Source organism: Protobothrops mucrosquamatus, unplaced genomic scaffold, assembly GCF_001527695.2.
Source record: "Protobothrops mucrosquamatus isolate PMUCROS unplaced genomic scaffold, P.Mucros_1.0 scaffold13, whole genome shotgun sequence".
NCBI lineage: Eukaryota > Metazoa > Chordata > Lepidosauria > Squamata > Viperidae > Protobothrops > Protobothrops mucrosquamatus.
The window spans coordinates 743,177-759,025 of record NW_015386400.1 but is presented as its reverse complement, the minus strand read 5'-3'; the positions used below and the strand labels follow the sequence as shown (position 1 = coordinate 759,025).

General features: G+C 36.9%; 1 protein-coding gene across 1 annotated transcript in view; it reads right to left on the bottom strand.

The window, feature by feature from the left end:
- MYO3A (myosin IIIA) overlaps positions 1–15,849 on the bottom strand; it is a 94,557-nt gene that overhangs the window by 77,190 nt on the left and 1,518 nt on the right. The window contains 1 exon segment of the mRNA XM_029283085.1: positions 188–376. Coding sequence (XP_029138918.1) covers positions 188–376 — 189 coding nt within the window.

Here is a 15,849-nt window from a genome sequence, read left to right as displayed (position 1 = left end):
CAGCTGATGGAGACTGTAGTCAACAAAAGGAAGTTTATCCTTGACTCACTTTTTCATTTCTGTCCGCATTCATGCAGGATTCCCCAGAATTTCATTACCGAGGTAATGGCTGTGGCACAGTCTTAAGAACTTTGCATTTGGTTGAGAAAATTATTTTTCCCTAACTTATTTCTTTCAATGTTATTACAGCTGTCCAAGAACCCAAAACATAGATCAGTTTTACTGAGTCTTTACCTTGTATTACGAACCAAATTCTCATGGGATACAAATCAGCCAAAGGTTGCCAAATCACTTATACAGTTTTACTCCCCAGGGTCCATGCTTCAGATCAAGCATCATAAGCACTATCTTGCTTTTGCTCGCATGCAAGCATCTGCTGAGGTAAAATAGATGAAGAAACAAATAAGAACTGGATTAGAAGTCCCTTTGGGAAAGGTCTAAAAATGTTCAAGTCCTCGTACAGTTTGCATTTTTAAATGCTTCAACTTTATTTGCATTCCTCAAACTAATCTTGATGTACCCAGTGCCTTGAGATATTTTGGACTTCAATCCCTAAATTCCCAACTAATTTGATGGCCATTCTAGTGGAAACCACGTGAGATAAATTTCATAAAATCTTTAATTTATCAGATTGGGAAAGACTAAATGGCTAAAAGACTTACCCATTAGTTTTTGTACATTCCCAAATTTCATGAAATAAACCTCAACAAAATAAGTTTTAGTCAAAAATATATGTGCAATAAAATGTGTGCATAAAATACATTAAAGCATTTCAAAAATAATCTTTAAAGTATATATTTTGTGGCAAAGTAGGTTTGCATATAAATGCAAATATGTGTATGTTTACGTGCGTAAGACTGATCCAGAAATATAAAAAATGTATGAATGAACACAGATGAAACTGACATTGATTCGGAAAGAGATCTGACAATCCACTCTATCTTTGATCATGTTGTTCATTTCTAAAAAAAAGTTTTCTAAAGCTTTTAAAGACAGCTATGATTTCAGGATTTTTATGCCACAACCTAAGAAGTGGAAACATTCTGAAAGGATAAGTATTCAAATTATTTGATTTGATTTTCCATAGTGCCTGAGAATAACACTTGATAGTTTTGCTGAATATAGCTGCCATGAAACCACAGAATCACAAACCATAGCACTATATTACAGTGATATCAGATGGCAGAGGGAAGACCTCCTTTGTTTCCATTTATTGGAACAAAGCATCTGAAGACTACTTAAGTTCTTTTCTTTAAGACCTGATGCATACATATCAAGATTCAATGTAGGCTTTGATACCAAGCCTTGTATAACTCACACGCCAGCTAAAGGCAATAAGTGAAGAAGCTCTAGTAAGGCACTTCACATATGAATAAGTACTTAAAGAGATTCTTCACCACATTATAAAAAGGAATTCAACCAGTTATATATCTGAAATGTGATAAATCGGTGAGTTGATGAACTGTTAAATTGCCAATTCCTCACTTAAACTGTAGCAGTACACCTTGATACCCACACAAGGACCTAAGAAAATATCCCTTCTTGCTCCTTGCCTAACATTGACACGTATTGTAGATTTGGACAAGTAATGGCACTCAAAGCATTTCTAGAGCATCAGATGTTTTTGTAGATATTTTGTAGCCATCCATCCCATAATGACAGCTATTATTAATTGAATCACACAGACCATGTAATATACTTAAAATGGAATATTTTAAAGCAGGGATGGGCAAGGGGTGGGCTTCCAGATGTTGCTGAATTCCTATTCCAAATACTTTTAGTGAGCATGGTCAATATCAAGAAATGGCATGAATTATATTCCAATAAAATGTTGAGGCAAACATGTGGCCACATCATTTTAAAATAAAATATAGTTAGCTACATAAAGTTTAAGGCACTAAAATTTATCTGGAATGCAAAAAACAGGCATTTAATGCTCTACAGAGTCTGAGCCAGTGGTTAGGGTTCTCTACTTGGAATTTGTGAAGGTTACAAAGGAGAACACAGCCTATTTCACAATAATGCACATATCAGGAGAAATATGCAAAAAAACCCTTCATGCAGGTTTTTCTAAAAAATAGGAAACTTAGCTCGAAATAGAATGAAAGAAACTAATATTGGAAGTAAACACTCAGTGGAAGAGGTATTCAGAAGCTGGACATTAGATTGGAAATCTAATGGACAGAGCATCAAATTCAGAGACAATACAAATGCAGAACTTTCTTTCCTGGCTACATAGAAAATTATTTTTGGTATCAAAAATAATATTATATTATTGTTTTGGTATTACTGGGAGATATGAAAAGGGAGTAGACTGGGGGGGTGGCACGGGTTTTAAAAACATCGATCCATAGGATCCAAAGAGCTGATGTAGTTCCCATCTTCAAAAAAGGAAAACAAATGGATCCAGGAAACTACAGATCTATCAGCCTGACCTCAATACCTGGAAAGATTCTGGAAAAGAAATCAAGCAACGAATCAGCAAACACCTAGATGCAAACAAAGGCATTATCAAAAGCCAATATGGGTTTGTCAAAAACAGATCATGCCAGACAAATCTTATTGCATTCTTTGACAAAGTGACACACTTAGTGGACCAGAGGAATGTTAATTTACTTGTTTCAACAAGGTATTTCTCCTACTAGCATCAATAGACGAGAAATATCTATAGCAGGTATCTTCAAACTTGGCCCTTTTATGACTTGTGGACTTCAACTCCCAGAATTCCTCAGCCAGCGTGCCTCGGGGTTGAACTATGGAGCCCTTAGTACTTTCTGATCTTGGTTGTTGCTTGCAGAAGTTAGTTATGCAGTTGAATAATGGAACATTTGCAAGCAAATAATCAAGATTAGAAAACACCAAGGACTCCACAGATTGTAGTAGCATTTTTGCAGTTTTCTGCCAGTTATCTCACACTGTTTGATGGCAACTGCTTTCTTGCCATTTTGCATTTTTTTCCTCTGCTAGTGATTTGAAAGGGGTTAAAATTTAGTTCTAAATTCGTTTTTTATGAGCAATCCAACTGTAAGGTTTTTCAGATGGATGATTACAGTTATTAGCATATCCTTTTCTTTGCAGCAAGAAACCCCAGCAAGGATCTCAATGGATCAAACTAGCTTTTTATGTAAATCATAGTATATATTTTTTTTCTATAAGAAACACAGCACGTGTTTTTTTTAAAAAAAAGACACAATACCAGTGTTAGGAGGGGGGAATCTCAGCTTCAACTATTAATTGTTCATTTCATTGCAATCTTGAAAAATATTAGAAATCTATTCCTTTTTTAAAAAAAATACTATTGACAGCAGTTTTTAAAGAAAAGCATATGACACTCACCAAGTATCCTCTTAAGGGGGAACCGCTGTTATAACAAATATGTCCCAAATTCTATTAGGATGACAAATTGTAAATAAGGATGTAACAAAAAGTTCATTTATATAAAATGCATAACCCTGAACTTTCAAATGCATTAATTGTTTTCAAGGAATCTTGATCACACTGATATATTTGCAGAGGACATTCTTCTACGAAGTTGCAGAAAGTGTTGAGACACGTTACAGCCTGTGCACTCAGGTTCCACAGGCTAATATTTTACCAATTTCAATTTTTAACTTTGTGTTTCCCCTAAAAAAATATTTTAAGAATGACAAAAATATTGCAAGAAAACTAAGCAGAAAGACATCTTACATGGTTACAATACACAGATTTGTAGATACATGCTAGGATATGCATTAACCAATGTCTTTTGGGCAACTGATGAAATATGAAGGCTAGTTTGTTTTCAGAGAATCTGCTTGTCCTTATCAATTTGTTAATATGGAATTACAATAAGTTTTGACAACCAATAGTGGCAAATGAACCAGATTAGAAACCAAAAGTCTGTGAGTTCTAGTTCTGCCTTAGGCACAAAGCCAGTTGGGTGACCAGTCACTCTCTGTTAGCCCTAGGAAGGAGGTAATGGCAAGTGGCCTTCCAAAAAAACCTTGCCAAGAAAAATTCAGGGACTAGACCAGGTGCTCTAGTCAAAAATTGATTTGAAGGCACTCCCTTCCCAAAATAAAATCTCCAATAAGATTTATAGGGATCCACAAGGTTTACTTGGAACCCAAGTATGAAAAATATATTTACTAAATTCTCATTCATCAAAAAGATATGGTGTGTGTGAAAAATAATTCTGAATTATTTTTCATTTTTTCTGGTCAATTTCTCTCAGAAAAGGGTGGTCAAGTGATCACCTAGATAATAGCAATTGCCTGCTATTATCTAGGTTGACAGCTGCAACATTCTTATTTATTACATTGTTTCTATATCTAGACTCCACGAATATTTCCAGCACTTTAAATATATCATACAGTGATAAAAACCATAATATTGAAAACCCACCTCCTCACTCAACAGTCGAACTACAATACAACCCATGTCTTAATATCTATAACAAAGTCATTAATGCAGGCTCTGCAGAGAGGCACCCAGTCTTATGTTCTAGAGAGAAACTTTCATCTTTTTATCATACCACAGAATGCAGATTTGGGTCATACTATCAAAGAAAAGGGCAAGGGCTGAAATCCTGTATTATGCCACACTGTCAGATTTGATTATCATAAATTACTTCACAGGGAAAATGGCAAGCATAAAACCAACACTGATTTGCAGAAGAGGCTCAGTCTGAAATCACATCCTGCTCCTTTAATAAAAAGTACCAGAAATAATGAAAGCGTATAAAGAATTTGTTTATGTTCAGAAATATGTATGCTTTATATTTTAATCCCAAGACATGGATTTCCTAAGGCTGTTTTTCAAAATTATGGTTATTAACCTTTTCCTGGAGGCAGCTGGCTGGCCTTTGAAGTCTGCACCATTAGCTGAACAAGATCTCCTAAGGCGCTTGCTTTTTACCAAAGGATCACAATGTCACGCCACGCTTGGCAATGTTCTCTTTCTGCACCTCATTAGCCAGTCAACCATGAAGCCAGAGTTGTAAATTTTCTAACAGCTTTTCTTGGGATGGGAGGGGAAGAGGTTGGTACATAATTTTGAAATTATTTTTCTTTCCAAGCAAGTACAAGAAGTCCTTGCTTATGACTTCAAATGAGACTGGCAACTACATTGCTAGACACCATAGTCATTAAGTAAGACATCATATGAGCACGATAAGACTTATTACCTCACTTCCACCCTGGCTGTTAAGTGAGATATCATGTGACTGTGATTTATAATTTTGCTGCGAGCGTATCCATCCATTGACTCTGCTTGCTGAAAGCCAGCTGTGAAGTGTGCAAATGGCAATAATGTGACCATGGGACATGATGGACATCATAAGTTGAAGGTTCAGTTGTAAAATTACTTCTTTAGTGCTGTCATAACTTTGAATGATTGGTAAACAGAGAAGTCAGTAACTGAGGACTACATGTATATATTAACTATCTGTAAGCATTAACCCTTTGGTTCCTACTGATAAGCAGACCTAGAGTTTCCATTACCCGCAGCTAATATCAGAGGGGTGCAATGTTCTGCAATTAAAGATGCTGAGCTTGTCAGCTGGAAAGGTGACAGCCTGGGTTTGAGACCCGAACCCCGCACAATGGGTGAGCTCCTGTTACCTGTCCCAATTCTTGCCCACCTAGTAATCTGAAGACATGCAAATGCAACTGGATAAATAGGTACCATTTTGGTGAGAAGGTAACAGCATTCCATGTGTCTCAGTAGATAATTATCCTGGCCACATGACCATGGAAATGTCTTCGGACAACATTGGCTCCCTTGCTAAGAAACAGAGATGAACACCCCAAAGATGGACACGAATGGATAAGGGAAACCTTTACCTTTTTTTTTTACAGCTATTATCATTAACAGCAATACTGACTGGTAACTAAACAAAGTGTAGGATAACACATCTGGAGGGCATCTAATTTGGAAAAGACTTGCATAGGGATAAATGGACTTAGTCCATTAAATTTTATAAAGATAAAACATTTTTTGTCCAATACATGAATAGAACCAAATCCAAACATTTATGTAAGTGGCCTTAATTCCTTTTTATATGAAGCCACATGGAAACAATTTGCACAAAAAATCATTTACTAACACACATTAACATGATCAGAAGCAGGGCTTTTTTTCCTCATAGAATGCCCAGAACGGAGTTCCAGCACCTTTTTTGGATGGAACCTTGTAGGGTAGGCAAGGTGGATTGTATGACGTGTGTGAGTTCTGGCATCTTTTTTTTTTTTTTTTAGAAAAAAAGCACTGATCAGAAGTAAACATTAATTCCTTTTCTGACTCAATCCGAATATTGAGCTATGTCATGCAGAGAAACATTTCTTCATTTTAAGCTGTTTCAGATGAAATCAATGAAATATTTTACAGAATGACCTAATAATATTGAGAAGCAATATTCTAAATTCTATTGCTGCTTCCAGATAGAAATGTTTTGAAAAACTTTTTCAAAACTTCTGTTGTAGAAGTATCAGATATAAGATATCAGATATAAGTATCAGATTTAGCTAATGACTACTAAATATCATACTAGACAGAATCTATTTTTCCCACATTTTGCAGGATATAAAAACATGGCTTGCTTAAGAGCTTGAAGAAAGTATACAACATGAGGTAATGGTATAATTTAAAGAGAAGAAATAAAAGAAAAGAAAAAAATGAATATCCTCTTTCTTCATAGTGGGTATTGTTCTAGCATGTGAATCTTTTTGAAACTCACAAAACTGGTTGGAATGAAGTAATTTTATCTTCCATTTTGCTTGCTTTTCATAAATGCGGCAGTCACCTAAATCACATGCAAAGGTTTGCATATATTATGTCTAATTTGGCTTTAAATTCCACAAGTTGCTTAAATAAATTATTTCAGTTCAGTAAATTCAGCATGCTTCAGTACTTGTGTCATGCCAATGTCAAAATTTCTAGATAAAAAACCAATTATCTCGCCTTTCTTTCTCAGAAATGATTCACTGCTGAGTTTAAGCCTCTGGTTTAGTCATGCTGCTTGACGCTACAAAAACTGTCCATTTTTGTTCGAGTAGCTAATTCTTTAGCTTAATGGTTGTCAGAAGGTGGATCAGGATGCACAGGGATCTCTGTAACATTTCCAATAGCTCACAAATGCTTTTTTACCATCAATAATTATGTAATAAAAGAATTGAGAAGATAACAAAATACAAAGACCTGCAAATAGAAATAGAATGACTGAGGCAAAAGAAAGCAAAGTGTGTACCAATAGTAAGAGGTGTCTTGGGTGCAATCCCCACCAAAATGAAGCACCACTTGAACATTATTAGCCTAGACAAATTCATTATCAAACAATTGCAAAAAACAGCTTTACATTCTGCAACAACAGCTGTAACATCATCAATCATCCATATCTGCCAATCCCAGGTCCTTGAAAAGGACTTAATAGTTGCCAATGCCAAATCCAGCCCAAACATCTGGCTGACTGAACACTAAACCATAATAATAATATACTCCAATGTTAGGCAGCTGAAATAAAAAAAAAATAAGGAACCCGGGCTGGCTTTTGTACATGTGTGAAAGGACTACAAATTCCATTTGGATTCTGAAAACCAAGTCCCAGACTGGGATGCATTTCAAAGTGCCTTGTTCTCATTTGATGATCATCTACTTTGCATAGGATTCAGCTGTGAGTTCCTAGAATTTTAGGGAGAACAAAGCAAAGTACATTTCATATGCTTGGACTCTGGCTACCCTTGCAATAGCTCACTGTCTAACTTTGATAGAGTACTTAATTCTTGTAGGTAATTATTGGTCTTATATTGGGCCTTTAATGTCAATTTTTCATTTCACTAATTAACTCACTGATTTGATTTATAACTAGGAACCACCATACTTTTGCCACAATGACTAGGCTTAGGTGCTTTCTTCCTTCTCTGGCTACAAAAGCAAACTAAAGTAAACTTAAGATCAGAAAAATTAGATACTGGGGAAATCTGGAATGACAAATTCAGCTGTCTCTATTGAAGATACATACATACATGAGCAAGTAAGAGACAGAGTCCATAATCATGCAAACGAAATAGATTAAGCAGGGATCAACCATGAGCTTTTACAAGTAGGCCTTGGCTTACAACCATAACTGAGCCCAGAATTAGGATCATAAATTGTGCTAGCTGTTAAGAGGTTCACCACATGACTGCACCTGACTCTACCTTATTTGCAATGGCTGTAAAGTGAATGCAGTGTCTGAAATGGGAGGGGTTTTTTGCCACTGGTTTCTGGCAAAAAAGCATGGTAAATCATGGTTATGTGATTGTGGGATACTGCAAAGGCCCATAAATGCAAACTGACTGCCAAATACCCAAAATGTGATATAGGACTGTGGGGGATGGGGGAGCTGCCGGAACTTCAAATCCTGATTGCAAGTAGCTCTGGAAAGCTCCCCGTAACTTTGAATGGGCTACCTATACTTATCTGTGAATTCAAGATTGTATGCCTAAATATTAGAAGATTACCTCTGATTATAGGACATGTAAAAATATTTATTTCCTAATGATTCAGAAAAATCTGTTTCAATTATTTTACTTGGAAATATTTTATAAGCTGATTCTTGCATTTGAATTTTCTGAAATTAATATAAACAGTGTATCAATTTTTTGTGACATCAACTTCATTAGCATTGAATTGTTTGTTTGTCATACATTGTTTTGTAACTTACAGATCCAAAATATATTATGAGATAGAAAGCAAAATTAAATGGATCAAGTTGAATTAAGTTAATTACTTTAATTAAAATGCTTAAATTATTTATGACTAGTGTTTTCTATATGCTACAACCTATATGCATTAAACATTGAGCAATTCCAATAATCATAATAAACTCTTCATAATAAACAGAAGGAAGAACTCAAACTTGGTGAACAAAAATGAAGTTAAGGTACTGAAGTTAAGTATGGAATTTAACTACAGAATATATGAGGAGACAATAATACATAGATGCTATAAGACTGTAACTTAAAAGATCAGAAAATATTATACCACAGAAAACTTTCATACATTATAATTTTTCCATTCTGCCCTTCCCTTCCAAAAATTTTTGAATATGTAATTTTGAACATACAGATTTAAGTATACATAGAAAGAATATTTGTGAATATCCAGGAAACTGCTCTATTTGGTTTAGATTATCCCAGGTTATTAGATGTGGGTCAGAATTTGTGTGCCTCTCTGCCTATAAATGGAAATTATGAAATGGTTATAAGAAAATTGAATAAAATGTTAGAAATACTACTCCCTAAGAGGAATCCTGAGAAACTTCAAATGAATAGATACACTAGTTCTGTGTAAGAACAGATTTTTCAAAATGAGGTAGAGTAAAGCTCCTGTTTTGAAGGAGGGTGACTCCATGTAAAACAACAACTATCACAGAAATACTTCTAAATCTACAAAATGTCAGAAGGATATGTGCAGTGATGAACAAATTTGTATTTACATGTTTTTGCAGTTGATGTATATATGATTAAAATGGAATGAACGTTGCTCCCTTGTATTTTGTGGTTCATTTGTAGAACTATTTTTTTATTTTAAAATGTTGCAACGAACCAGAATAATGGGTTCATAAGATTAAAGATAAATGAAAACACAGGTAATTATCAATTTACAAGCGTAATGAATATTATTTGTGGTGGTCATTAAATGAATGCTACAGTCATTAAGTGAACCCATTGTTCGCTATGAGCTGGTTTTGCCAAAAAACAGAATAAACACCCTTTTTGGCAAAAATGTCATAAATCATAGTCACATGACTGCAGGATGCTGCAAATGGTCATAAATGTGGGTTGATTGCTGAGCACTCAACATGTGGTCATGTGACTGGGAGGATGGCCATTGTAACTTTGGAATCAGGTTGTATCTTTTGGGTAGTCCATTGTAACTCTCAACAATCACTAAGCAACTGGTCTTGAGGACTTCCTGTAACTCTACCAACAGCAGTTAATTAGGGAAACTTTTATCTGTGATATTTTATCTGGTGCAGTAGAATAGAAAGTCTTTTAAATAGTCATGTTTATTATGTATTATAGCAATGTGTTCTACAGGGATTGTCTTTAAAGAATAGCTATTGATGCAATTGATACAAAATGCACCATCCCATTTTCCAGCAGGTGAGAGCCAGCAGAATCATATAAAACAATGTTGTGTGTACTGGTTTATGAGTACAATTTAAAGTGCAAAATCTTCATAGCTTGGCATCCTACTAATTTCAGAACTGTCTGTTTCAAGTGAAACGGATAGTGCATGCACTGACATTAGAATTAGAAGTGCCTTCCCATCTCCATGTGAGATTTAGGCAGAGGGACTAGATAGGAAACTTTACTTTTCAATACATGTTAGGAGTGAACAACAAGACCCACATGTGCAGAAGTCAAGCTATCTACTAGTCTGGATGGGGAGGAACAGGCTTCGACTCAACCCGTCCAAGACCGAGTGGCTGTGGTTTCTGGCATCACGTCATAGCCAGTTGGTTCCATCTCTGGCTATCGGGGGCGAGTCATTAGCTCCCGTGGAGAGGGCCCGCAACCTGGGCGTCATCCTGGATGCTTGGCTGTCTTTAGACGATCATGTGACTGCTGTGGCCAGGGGGGCTTTTCATCAGGCTCACCTGATACGCCAGTTGCACCCCTTTCTGGATCGGGATGCCCTACGCACGGTCACTCAAGCCCTCGTTGTTTCCCGCCTGGACTATTGCAATGCTCTCTACATGGGGCTCCCCTTGAGGTGCACCCGGAGGCTCCAGCTAGTTCAGAATGCGGCTGCGCGGGGGATTTTGGGGGCCTCTAGATGCTCCCATGTAACACCTCTCCTACGCGAGCTGCACTGGCTGCCGGTGGCCTTCCGGGTGCGCTTCAAGGTGTTAGTAACAACTTTTAAAGCGCTCCATGGCAATGGACCTAGGTATTTGCAAGACCGCCTCCTACCAAATATCTCCCTTCGACCAGTCCGCTCCCACAGAGAGGGCCTCCTTAGAGTACCGTCGGCCAGCCAATGCCAGCTGGCGACCCCCAGGGGGAGAGCCTTCTCTGTGGCAGCTCCTGCCCTCTGGAATGACCTACCCCCCGACCTACGTACAATTGCGGACCTGCGCCTCTTCCGCCGAGCCCTGAAAACTCATCTGTTCCATGCGGCCGGCCTGGCGTAATTTTGTTTTGTTAGGGGTTTCATATTTTAGAGCAGGCTTTTATGTAATATTTACTGTGTAATATTTACTGTGATTTTTATTATTGCCTGTTCACCGCCCTGAGTCCCGTAAGGGAGATAGGGTGGTATATAAATTTAAATAATAAATAATAAATAATAATAGTATCTTCTGCGTATAGTACAGGAATCTGTTTAGCAGCGTACACTTGCAAACAATTAGATAAGGCTCCAAGGAATATGGGGGGGCGGTCAGTCCTAGCCCTTTCATAGTTGCACAGTGACTCCAGGTTAACTGTGTGCTTGATCCCTCCTTCCTGCCTGGCTGGCTGGGTGCCAACAATATATGTTCTATTCCCTATGGAACAGTTTTTCCATGGAGACCCAAATGGTGTCTCCTTTATGGCTTTGAGAAGGTGATGACAATAGAATTATTCTGAAAAGGCGATGATGTATCAACATTTGTTAAGGGAGAGACTGTATCCCGCTTTAAGGGAAAGTCAGGTTATTTTAGATTGTGGTTTTTATCACTGTATGATATATTTAAATGGCTGAGAATCCCTGAGGAATCCCTGAGGAATTTGCAGATAGAAATATTGTAATACAAAAGGGTTAAGAACATAAAATGTATTTTGTAGTTGTCAATTAAAATGCACCAAATTCTATAATTCATTAAGTGCTACATAATAAAATATTATATTTTGTCCAATCTGATCTATTACCTTTCTTTCGTAAACTAAATTATTCCTAGTAAATGACAGCATTAATCATAGATCAAAAGAGGCTCTCATGCAAAGAAACAGAGAAGAAACGTCATGAGCACCAAACTCATAGTTTAATCCAAGTAGGGTTTCAAAAATTCAATTGTAAAATCCTGAACACCCACTGTTAGTCAGTGCCTAGAATCACTGGATTAGCCAATAATGCCCTTGCTTTGTTTTGAGGTATAACTTCTGTTCTCAAGCAGGCAATATATTTACTATATAACTTCTGTCAGCTTGAGGAATGCGCTGGGGCAGTGTGGCTTGTTATAGGTTTGAGGGATAGAGGTAAAATGAGTGCTATACTTTTCTGTATAAATTAAGAGATTTGTTTGCTTCCCAATCCTCCAAAATATCATGTATGAACTCAAAAAGGAAGCGGGGAAAGGAGAGACAAAGATTGTGACAGGCTTTGTTTTGGCCCTTTTCAACCATGCCTGGCTTAACCTGTTAGGTAAACAGAGAAAGCTAGCTTATTCAGCAAAATATGAATAAGCAAAATGCTACCTAAAATGATATAACCAGTCACTTTTGACAATACAGGTAGTTTTGGGTTATGACAGGTATTGGGACTAGAATTGCTATTGCTAAGTGATACAGTCATAAACTGTGATATCCAGCACTGATGATGTTATGTAGTTTGAGTAATGAAACGTCTGCAGGAAAACAGCCAAGCTCAGAGAGCACAAAGGGCTCCTGGTTTTAACCTTGGGCTACAAATATTCTCCTTTATTAAAACTGTGACATCACATTACTGCACTGCTTAGCAATAGTAGTTCTGGCAGTCCCATTTCAGGTTGTTAAGTGAGCCGTACATAGGTTGCTAAATGAAAACTTTATATGACCATGACTTCCAATTTCTTGCCAGCTTCCCCCACTGACTTTGCTTGTGGGAAGCTGGTAGGGAATGCTGGCAATCACAAGCACAAGACTGCAGGGTTGCTGTGACAGCTATAACTCCAAGTCATAAGCCCCCCCCCCCCATTGAGCACCATTGCAAATTTGAATGGTTGCTGAACGAGCGGTCAAAACCTTAGGTGTGGTTTCCATATTAATAATAATTTATATGCTGCCTGACTATCAGTGACTTTGGGCGGGTAACAAATATTAAAATGTTTAAAAACAAAGAACAATACAAAACCCACAAAAAATAGCACAAGATGTATGTCAGAAAAAGATTTGGAAAGTCGGTGCATTTCCTTCATCTGCAGAAATTGTTTCAATTTATCACCAGGTAAAGAAGCAGCCTGTTTAAAAAAACATCTGTGCCTAGCCAGCAAGAGAAAAAAGTCTAGCACGTTCTGAATGCACATTTAAAAAACAGTCTGGAGCTAGTTACAAATCTGAGAACATGGTTTTGCCAGATGCAGGTGCCATTAATTATTATGATTTTGATGATCACAACGGTACCAGTGTAAGTGGGAAAAGAATGTGATAGCCTAGAAAAGAAAGTATACCATGTATGGACTCTTCCACAAACATATGCAGAAAAACCCTATATTGCAAAACAAGTTCATTCAGCAGACCAGAAAAACATTGTATCCTGCAGGCCAGAAGTATTTTCTATCACCAGAGGAAAGGGAGAAATTTTAATATATTAAAACAAGAATTACTTTGTTTTGGGCAATATTTTAAGTAATCTCACTAAAATTACTAATATGCATATAGCTTCTCACAAATTGGCTGAAGCTGAGAGATCAATTCCACCACCATCCCCAGCTTGTTGGTGGCACGATACAGTGGTGGGATTCAAATATGTGAACAACCGGTTCTCTGTATGGTTGCCACTTCCGGAAGTCCATTCTGGGCCTGGGCAACAAAAAATTAGCTACCGGTTCTGCCGAAGTGGTGCCAACCGGCTGAATTCCACCACTGGCATGATAGACAAATTATTAAAATACGCTAATTTAAACTCCCAAGTTTATTGCTGTTCATACTGTAATTTTTTGAAAAGAAAATGACACTTCAAGCTAGAAAGAATCACAACTTACCAAAATCCAAAGCTTAACTCCTTCTTTAGTGATTAGGATGAATAGTCTTGTTTTCATGCAAATGTTGGAGTTTCTGCAAAAAAGAATTTCTGTTAAGTAATTAACCTGTTATCTACAAGATAGAATGGGCAAAATATTACTAAGATTATTTATTTCTAAGCTTATTTAGAAGAGAGTATTTCAAATTAATTCAGCTTTCTATTCTTCTTAGAATAGGAAACGTCTGATCTTCCAGCTGTAGCTGATATACATCTCTTATTATCAGCTTCAATGATTTCTTCAAAGTACACATTCTCCACATACACACCTTGCTAGTTATTACTACTATGTAAAGGATGGTTATACATTCACAATTTAAAAATCATTAATGTGTTAAAATTATAACAACGCTCCCCAAACAAAAGAAGCTCCAATCTTACAGAGTGATTCCACAATCTGTCATAGGTAGTTTTAAAGAGAAAAATGAAGAAGAATCTAGCCATAAAGGTTCCAGTCCCAGCTTCTGTGAAAATAATAGATACAAGCAAATACTGAATTAGAATGGACAGCTGTTTCAGTATGGAGTGTGTTTTACTTACAAAGCCCATGGGCACTGCAATTACTGATGTAACAAATATTATTGAGTTAGCTTTGTTACGAGAAATTCTATTTAGGTGAAAAAAGAATAGATTGATAAAATCATGGGGACATAAAGTTTTGTACATAAAATTATATAATTTCCTATCTAAATAAAAGAAAAAAGAAAAATGCTTGATTCAGTAGAGATATATGTAACCTTGTTAAATATGCTTAGTGCCCACAAACCAGTAAACAGCAGTTCAGCAGGGAAAGGAGAAATTCAGTCACCTGCTTGTTTTTCTAGCACACAGCCAGGGCTGCAAAAATATACAGCTCTGGGTATAGGCTGGAAATATCTTATATGCTATTTCCAGGCCTAAGACAGCTTCCATTCACATATTATTCACAGCAGCTACATTAAAAGGAAAAAGTAAACAACACTGTCAATTTAATACCTAGTTTAAGAAACTTTAATCATGTTAAATCAATGCATACCATTAGATGCATCATTTGAACAAGTTTTTCTACTTGCCATTCGAGCTTTATGTACAATACAAGCAATGGTATGTTCATTCTTTTTTCCCCTCCTCAAAAATCCCTTCAAAAAGTCAGTCCAAGATCCTCCCCTGTGTAACTATAGGAAAAAAAGAATTGGGGGAAATATTTCTAAATCCCTCAACTATTCTCAGTTGTTCAGCAGTAATTAGACACATCACTACATAGAAAGAATAAATATTCAACAAGTATTTACATCAGCAAGATAGCTGAAAAGCCACTTAAAATTACTCAGCACTTTTAGAGGAGATAGTGTTTAGTACAATGAATTTGAATGTGTTGTTAGTTAATACAAGATTCAATCTCTTTACCTGGAGACCTCTTACAATAGAGTTACAACTGGAATATTGGAGTCTCTATAAAAAGGCAATTAGGAGATAACCCCAGATTTAAGTTTATCATTATCGATAGTCCTCATAGACAGGAAGTCTGTGCAGAGAGTGGAGAGGACAGCAGAAAAGATTATTGGATGTCACTTCCTTCTATTCAGGCCATAACATATGTTGTTCGTCCATCGATTTCGATGAAGACCTTGACATCTTGTGGATTGTGGACCATCAACGGTGTGTCCGTAGATGGCTGATTAGACCGATGTTAGCACGGAATGTTCTGCCACATACTGAACAGAGAGATGTGGACACTGTTGCTTCAGCATTTGCAGCTCTGGCTTTACGGAGTGCTCGCTTCTCTTGTGCCAAGATTGTCCTCCTGTGTTCATATGTCTGGCACCCCTGGTAAACCAGGGTACGCCATGTCGGTCGATCATGCGCCAAGAGTTCCCAAGAGATGGTGTCGATATCCAGGGACTTGAGAGATGCTTTCAGCGTGTC